The sequence below is a fragment of the Cariama cristata genome, unplaced genomic scaffold (assembly GCF_000690535.1).
Source record: "Cariama cristata isolate BGI_N322 unplaced genomic scaffold, ASM69053v1 scaffold26460, whole genome shotgun sequence".
Lineage (NCBI taxonomy): Eukaryota > Metazoa > Chordata > Aves > Cariamiformes > Cariamidae > Cariama > Cariama cristata.
Window position 1 is genome coordinate 1 of NW_009594476.1, and position 8,455 is coordinate 8,455.

The window sequence follows — 8,455 nt, forward strand, 5'->3', positions numbered from 1 at the left end:
AGGCTGTTCGCCATCGGGTCGCAGCTGTCCCCCGAGGTCGGAAGCTCTGGGATCGAGATGCTGGAGACCGACACCTTCAAGCTGCACTGCTTCCAGACATTGACAGGTACCGTCCGGCCCCGGGCACCGGTCTGCTTTGCTGGGGCTGTCACGGAACTCGGCCTTCCTCACGCTCCTGTCATTATGGCTCCAGGCATCAAATTCATGGTTCTTGCTGACCCAAGGCAGGCGGGGATAGACTCACTTCTCCGCAAGATCTATGAAATTTACTCTGACTTCGCTCTGAAAAATCCTTTCTACTCCCTGGAGATGCCAATCAGGTAAGGAAAAGCCCACTTTTAGTAACGGAGCCGCAACCCCTCGTCGCTCTCCGCCTGTGCGGTAACAAATGCTGACAGCCCTTCAGTTAGGTAGCAAAGCAGACCCAAAGGTTGAGGGAAGGGAGAAAACACAGCACACTGCTGTAGGGACAGGATACTAACCTGTGCTTTTTCCAGCGCTGTTCTGCTGGGGAAGTGGGAGGTGCTCTTCCTTGGTACAAACCCTGCTGTCCTAATGCAACACTCAATCCCATACAAGAAGCTTTAATCTTAATTAATGGCCAGGCCAAAGTTTGACAGCAGTCAGGTTGCTGTCTCCTGGCTTACAGAGTATGTCCTGGAAGGATGCAGAGCCAAAGGATGTGGAGATCCTATCATCGTTAGCCTGTTCCATAGGTAAAGTCATCCCCTTCTGCTTTTCTGACTGTTTCAGGTGCGAGTTATTTGATCAGAACTTGAAACTTGCTCTGGAGGTGGCAGAGAAAGCTGGACCCTTCGGACCTGGATCGTAGAGAAAGGCTCAGCTACTGCACGGACTCTTTTCTCTGAAGAGCAAGGTCTCTCTCTTCTCCGGCTGGCCTCTCACGGACCTCTCGCCTCCACAGCAGAGACTGCGTATCCCCAAAACATGCTTCATTATCTCCCAAGATACCATTTTATCTTCTTGATTGTGAAATTTATCTTAAACAGATTTGTTAGTACTGTTTACATTGGGCCACAGAAGCTTATTCTGCTGTTGCAGCTCCACTGCCCTTGAGTGAAGAAAGAGACAAGGTGTGGGTCTGTGGCCTTCCCGCAGTCAATGGTTTTCTTTTGTTTCATAATTGTACATACGTATTTTTCCTGTATAGCTCTAACTTACGGTATTGCAGAGGGCTTCTGTGTAGAAGTAATAAACATTCCTTAAAGAGGTGGATGGCGCTCTGTTTTCTATTGGCAGGGTAAATTCACGCCAGTAGCACCTCAAGAGCATAAGCAGGTTTGGGTGGTTCTGCTTGCACCATTCTCCGTAAGACAACCAGAGCCCTCGTGACCCTGCTCCATTTTTATTTCACAGATAATAGAAGATCATATAATTAAGTACAAAACGTAATTCACTTCCATTGTTTTAATTAAGGCTAGCTACCTACTCTTGCAACCAAGCTGTTCAGCAAAGTACCTGCGTGCAGGTTCTTCACGAGTTGAACTTGCCTCTTCCAGGACCCCAAGCCAGTAAATCCTTTCGAGGGAAAACAAGAATATTCAACAAAATCCCAGTTAAAAACCTGAGTCTACTTACTGCAAAGAGTGCTGGGCCTGACTGCTCAAGGCTGCTGGCTGCCAGTGGTGGCTCTGCTAAGGCCAACTCTCGGAGGTAGCCTGAGCCCTACTTGCAGCTATGAGAGATGTGGTTCCTGACCAAAAACATCCTAGGCTATGTACCTTGCACTGAAAAAATACAAGCCAATGCTAGGAATACTTTTTTTTTCACAAAACTCAGCTCCAGAAGTTGTGGGCCGGCAGTAGCTGCTGTTGCAATACCTGCTGCTGGGTCCATTTTTCTGGCTGATTTGCAGAGCGCTCGCTAAAAGCTGCCTCCCTTGCAAATCATTAACGCTGTACACAGAAGCCGCACTGGGCAGGATCAGTTCAATAGAAGGAGCTTCTCTAAATGCTCCCCCCTGAAGTGCCAAGAATTTCTTGGAAACGTGCCTATTTCTATGTGCTGTGGAGAACCCTGCCACAGCACCGCATTGGCATTGCACTTGTTCAGAGCAAAACATCTCCCTTGCTCGTAATAATTAATCCTGGGTAAAGCTAAAGCCACGCTGCTCTCAAATCAGCCGTGAGGCCAAACTGTAATAATCATCATTCACTGCTCTGTCACTGTTCCAGGGCAGAGAGCGCACAGGGAGCTCACACCTAAGTAAACAGAGACAGCTGCGCTTACAGCAGCTGGACGGGATGAATGAAGGTGGCAAAGGCTCACTTCAGCACCCCTGAGCAACAAAGCTGAATTGACAGTTTATGGCTGAGACGAACAGTAAGGACAAAACTAAATGTGACAGCACCTGAATGAAGTCAGTCATTTTAGAGTACTTTTAGTGGAGAAGCTCGGGCTGTGAAGCCTGCTTGCTTCACCAACACCGCTGTGAGAAGGAGGTACAGTAAAATCACTGTAAATGTAAACTAGCTGAATTATCACATCTCAAGGGAAAAAGTGATCGGTAGCAGGAACCTTGTGCCCTCAGGCACCTGACGGTGGATGAGAAATTGAGACATTTTTATCTAGGTTGCAGCAATAGGTAAACTCACTCCTAGGCCAGTTAAACAAAAAACGAGCATCATTCACGTCGGCGTGGGAACATCCTTTTCACCGAGCAGCTTATCCTCAGTCAGCCTTCCTGGGAATCCGGCCCATCTTGGTGCGGATGTTCCGCAGTAAGAAGAAAGCCACTGTGCTACCAATACAGGTGATTTCGGCTACCCAGAAGGCTGTGGCCCAGCTGTAGTGCTTGGCAATGGTACTGAAGGGTAGTCCAGCCAGAAAACCCCCAACTGTAAGAAAAAACAAACAGAAAACTAGCAACGCCTGTGCCTCTCAATTTTATCTGCCAGTACTTGGTTTTTTTGCACTTATAAAAATTCCTCAAGGCCTGGTTTGAACTTACAGCACAAGGCAAAAACCTGTCAGGTGCAGCAGGAAGCATCCCTGATGCTTCCAGCATTATTATCTCTGCTTCGTAGGTGGCCTCCCACAATCAGTAACTTGGCACACAGGGGCTAGACCATGCTTCATCAAGAACACACACGGGTCTTGTTTGTTTTCTGGGGAAACGGGCATTACTCACCATTGGCCATGAGGGCCACTATGGCGTGGGAGGTGCCACACAGGTTGGCAGGGGCGCTTTCGTTGGCTATAACCCCAAACAGGGCGATCGGCCCGTACGAGGAGAACCCAAACACAGCTCCCAGAGTCAGGATCCACAGCTGTCGAAACAAGTTAAGATCAGAAACAGGATCTGTGCATCTTACCACCGTCAATCAGCAGCTGCTGACAAGTCTCGGATCCTACACACAGTACGAGGGAGTTTTGACATTTTCAGGCTGACACCATCTCCCTGGCCTCCAGACAGAAGTGCTCAAGCCTGCGATACACCCCGTGTACATACAGCCCAGCTGCATCTCCACCACACCGCCTTGCTGGCCAGCACAAGCTCCCCGCTCTCCTACAGTTCTGCCCTTTACACCATGTACCGACAACACGTGCTGTTTTGCAAGAAAGAACCAGAACACCGAAGAGAGATGGGCAACGAGCCCGTGAAATCACAGGAGAGAGCTGTGAATTGAGTCGCTTTTAAAAATGATCCTGGAGACACCAACTAAAAGCTTTTCTTATTTTAGATGCAAGTGACTGATCAGGGCACATTTATTTGCGAGAAGCTGCTACCTGATAACCTCTATGTTACTAAACATACATAGAAACAAAACCAAAAAAACCCAACAGTTTGAATTTCAGTGTTAGCTTACGCTCTACCTGGCTCAGAATTTATCAGTCGCTTGTGAAAGGACAACAAAGGATAAGCCGCTTGACCACCTCAAGATTACAGCATGCTTTTTGAACTATAAATGCCATTTTAAGATGCCTAGGAGGAAGTAAATGCCATCTTATTTTCCAGATAGGGAACAGAAATAAAGAATTAGGAAAACACCTGCCAAAAATTAAGCAGGAAGGCACCTGCAGGAGCAGAATCATTCCTCCGGACCTCACAAGACCCCTTAACTGGCTACATTTTACCTGATGAAGAAACGTCCTCAGAATCTTCTATATAAGGACTTAAAAGTTTCATACTCAGACTTTTTAAAGTCAGCATAATCAAATCATTATAAGAAAAGGTTTCTCTTACAAAACTTACAGTAATCTCTTCTCAGTGCCCTGGTTCTAAGTTCTGCAGCGCTAACCAACCTCCCAGGATAGGAAAAAGGCAGACCAGTGAAAGCAGAAACAGGCAGAGGAGAAAAAATGCAAGGCAGAAACCTCATGTTCTTTTAGGCCTGTAAGATCAGCTAGAGGTTGCAAGGCTACAGTCCAGAAGTGATTTTCCTGAAGAAGAAAAAAAGGAAAGGAGAAAAGGGGTTTCATTTATTTAGCAATCACGAGGGCAGATGCAAGCCATGGCTAGACTATAGCCAGTAATGCAGGCTACCCAAGCCAACTTGGGCAGCAGAAGCAGTCCAAACCAGACTAATTTAGCCTCCCTCTCTGTAGTGCAAACAGAGAAAATGCAAACATACAGTTCTTGGGAAGGGCGAAGAAAACAGTCACGCTCCCTACCATCAAACTCCTCACCATTAAAGGGCTACCCCTACAACTTATGGTCAGCTGCTGGCACACAGATTACCTTGGGAGAATCGCTCGTGACCGTGACTCGGAAGAGAAACATGGACACGCACATCCCGGCCATCATGGAAAGGAGCAGCGCGTGTCGGGGATTCCCGTAGCTTGACAGACCCACCTGTAACACAGGAAGGGAAACGGAGGCTCAGAAACTGGAAGGACTCCTTCCATTTTATACTCATAGTAACTAACGCCATCCACCCAGCCCAGTCAGAAACACGGATGGCACGTCAAAAGCACACCTTTTAGTAAGGCTTCTTGGTTTGGTTTAAGGACCGCCCGCAGCCAAACTGTGCTAAATAAGAAGCTCTTAGTGATGAATGATACTTCTGTTATCAACTGCGCCCTATTTCCACCCTCACTTTGGCTTCAGATCCCACCGCTGGATTTTAATGTGGGGCTGTTTTCAGCCAGAAGACAACTGTCAACAATCAGATCTCTTTCAACATGGAAATCTGGAGAATACGGTAAAACCAACAAATTAAACAGAACAAACACCTTAAACCCGATGGGCATATCGCAATCCCTAACACGGGCATACATATTTCCCAACACTTTCCAGGGTGTCCAGCAGTTGTCCTCACGCACACAGCAGAACTGGGTACGGGCCTATTTCTCAGTGGTACCACGCAGCGGCAACATCACCCTGACTGAGCACCTTAGTTAAGCTGTTGAGATGGCTCGTATCCCTCCCAATCTACCTCTGCATGAAGTGAAAGAGATGGGTTAACCAAGAATGGTCTGATTTTCAAAAGTCCCATTTCAAAGCGGGGTAGTTTAGACACAGAATTGCATCCAAAAGAAGAGCTCGGGAAGACAGAAGAAACAAACACGGTACTGAGAATGGCTGTTTTCGAGCGTAAGGCAGCAGCTCCCTACCTCTGCGTTCTCGGTATCCTGAACCTCCAGAGCAGCAAAAACAAGGCGAGCACTCCGCTCCGCTGCTGGTGTGGGTATTGGGGGTAGGGGAGGTGGAAATCATCTTTAAGCACTCACAAAGGAAGCCAAAACAAACTGTAAAGATTCTGAAGCAGCTCAAGCTGACGCTGTGTTAACCGCCCAGCACGTCTGAGCGTCCAGATTACTTACTCTTGCTACTGCTCTGTCAGAAAGGTATCCAGCAGCAATGCTTCCCACCAGACCCCCAATCTCCAAGGCACTCATGTAGGAACTACCTAGAATGTAGGTGAAGCAAAGAACAGGCCATCACAGTTTGGTCACAACAGCAAAGCTGCTGTGTGCTCGAGATCAAGCTCAACTGCTGTCAGCTCACAGTGAGCTCAGTGCAGCTCTGCTGGACAAGACCCTCCAAGCTCATCCGTGTACAGGAATTCCCCGTCTGCCAGTCCCAGCAGGACCCTGGCGCTGAGGTACTTGGTACACACAGTAACTTTACGACTGAATTATTTCAATACCTACGTCTATCTAAGCAGACAGGAGGCGGGCAAACAAGTCCCTCAAATTGAGATGCCTGTGTCCTTTTCCTGCAGCCAGTCGAGCTCTGGGCAATACCTCCCAGATTGCAGCCACAAGGCTTAATAATGTAGCTTTGCATCTTACCCACAAGCATCGATTGTCCCCTCTCCTGGATCAGGAAGAGCTGTCCCCAGTCGGTACAGCACGTTTTCACTCCAAAAACAACCAGGTAGCCTGTTGAGAGCACCCAGAGGTATGGCGAGAGCAGCAGCTCTGTCAAAGTGCTATTGTCACTGGAGGAACCTGTAAGGATGATCAGGAGGAACGTTACTACTCGTTGAGCACAGCTGCTGAGCCACACCGACTCAGCGGCACTACAGATAGCTCTGCAAGCAGGATTCGTGCACAAGGACATCCTTACAGAAGGAGATATTCAGAGCTACTGGTAGCAAACGGCTTCCCCTCCCCCTTGTTCTGGGTTTGCTGCAATTTCAGAATCTTTTCAGTCAATTTATTCCACATTCATTGGAGATTTCAAAAGAATAATCAAAACACTACTCCCCATAATTTTCTGTAATGCGGTTGCCGATAAACCTTTCACAAAGTTTGTTAGAAAAATTACCTGCTTTTCTAGATTTTGTGCTAAGGTTTTAAAGCCTTGCCTGTGAAAGCCACTGCGTAGACCCAAACAAAGGTGCTGATTTTCAGGTGCTACCTTGATTTTTGCTTCAGTCTTGTGGGAATGCCTACAAACCTACCCTCCCCAGAGAACACTCTGGGGAAGCGATACTGTTTTCTTACACAAAGAGGTCAAGTCTAGCAGCACAGGCATCACAGGACAGTGCGGAAGATAGGCTGAGTTTCCACCAGCCCTTAAAATCCTACAGCAAATCTGTGTTGCAATTCCTTTCTACCTGTTCTGCTTTCAGAGAAGCACCATACTCGGTGGTCTGAACAAACATTTACTAACTAGATAGCCTAGGTTAGGACAGAAAACACTGAGCAGAGTCCACCACAAGCCAGAGGTCAAGCGAACCCACGGCGGGGTGAGGGGAGAACTGCCTGTCCTCTGCCAACGCGGAGGAGAAGGTCAGGCTTAAGGAAGCACTCCCTGCTGTTGCGTTTTCTCTCTCCAGTACCCCCACAGAGGCTCGGCTCACAATCTGAGCAAACAAAGTCCCAAGAAAACCAGGGCACTGTTAAGAGGAAGACGTTACACAGATGGGGAGATGAAACAGCCAGCTGTGAGCGTCTCAGCAACACACAGGTGGCTGCTGGCAGGCCAAAGAGCAGGACTAATTGGCCATCAGGCTCTTCCTCAGCTCTGCTAACTTTGCTGCCACAGTCTCAGAAGCCCGTACACCGGCCCTTTCCCACCAGGTTACACTGGGGCTTGGCTCATACGATTTCTTACTTCAACGCAGCAGCTCGACAGTTACCAGAAGAAAGCTGCTGAAAACAACCCCTTGCACAGGCCTGCCAAGCAGTGATTTCAGGAATTGGGAAGGACAGAGGACTCAGTACACCGAGAGCGACGCGTCTGTGCCAGAACACAGACAGAAGGCGCTGCACCTTCTCCCGCGGCTGCCCGCTTACAGTGAAGTCTCATGCTCACCTTTCTTCCCTTTCTTGGCTCCTTGTTCAATGTTGGGTAGCCCAACATCTGACGGTTCGTTTTTAATCAGGACAAGGCAAACAAAAGAGACAACCACGCAGATGAAGCCAGAGAAGGACAAAGTCATGCGCCAATCGTAGTTGAGAGACACGAGAGCAGCCACAATGGGGCCTAAGCCTCCAGCCAAGTTCATGCTCGTAGACAGGATTGCCCACCAAGTCCCAAACTGGGAAGGCTCAAACCACTGTGCAACAACAAGAAAAACGCCATGAGGTCTGAGAAAGAGAGTGATGCTACACCTGAAAATCGTCAATCAAGGCTCACGCTGTAGGTTTGCGGCAATTCAGACACAGATCTACAAAAGCAGTTAAAGGGATCGCCCACTCTTCGCTACCTTAGTCGCGTGGGGAACTCCAAACGTTACACAAGCGTCAGCCATAGGAGCCTGACAGGTGCTCACACCGTGAGCCAGCTCGGAGTTATTTCCATTTACAGACCGTGAAACTGAGACGTGGGCCGGGAGAGGCAAATTTAAGAGTGCACGGTTCTGCGTACTCACTTGCTAGGAACAGCGTCCTGCTGGAGAGGGTTGCTGGCACAGGACAGTGAACGGATAGACAGAGAGTCACAGGGTAACTTTAGGACTCACTGTTGCGTTAAGTATCAGGCACGATCGCCTCTCAATGCAACGCGTGCTCAGAGCCAGAACCACTCGGGTGGTTGTTG

The 8,455-nt window shown here is 48.5% G+C and overlaps 2 protein-coding genes across 3 annotated transcripts in view; one reads left to right on the forward strand and one right to left on the reverse strand.

Annotated features, from left to right (window-relative positions):
* Window positions 1–4: 4 nt before the first annotated feature.
* On the forward strand, window positions 5–832 carry TRAPPC4 (trafficking protein particle complex 4; the record flags this gene model as incomplete). Its single annotated transcript, XM_009698251.1, has 3 exons — window positions 5–106; window positions 194–320; window positions 754–832. Coding segments are annotated over 3 exons (308 nt in total), but the record flags the coding sequence as incomplete, so codon positions are not given.
* A 1,648-nt stretch (window positions 833–2,480) lies between these two features.
* Window positions 2,481–8,455, reverse strand: part of SLC37A4 (solute carrier family 37 (glucose-6-phosphate transporter), member 4) — a 7,309-nt gene continuing 1,334 nt past the window's right edge. The window contains exons 3-9 of one of the 2 annotated variants that reach the window (XM_009698233.1): window positions 7,730–7,973; window positions 6,259–6,417; window positions 5,788–5,873; window positions 4,703–4,816; window positions 4,339–4,404; window positions 3,152–3,290; window positions 2,481–2,858 (exon numbers count right to left, since the gene is read on the reverse strand). In XM_009698233.1, the coding sequence (XP_009696535.1) occupies window positions 2,692–2,858; window positions 3,152–3,290; window positions 4,339–4,404; window positions 4,703–4,816; window positions 5,788–5,873; window positions 6,259–6,417; window positions 7,730–7,973 (975 nt within the window). In that variant the 3' untranslated portion in view covers window positions 2,481–2,691. The remainder of the gene's footprint in view (window positions 2,859–3,151; window positions 3,291–4,338; window positions 4,405–4,702; window positions 4,817–5,787; window positions 5,874–6,258; window positions 6,418–7,729; window positions 7,974–8,455) is intronic. The other variant, XM_009698242.1, reaches the window with a different exon arrangement.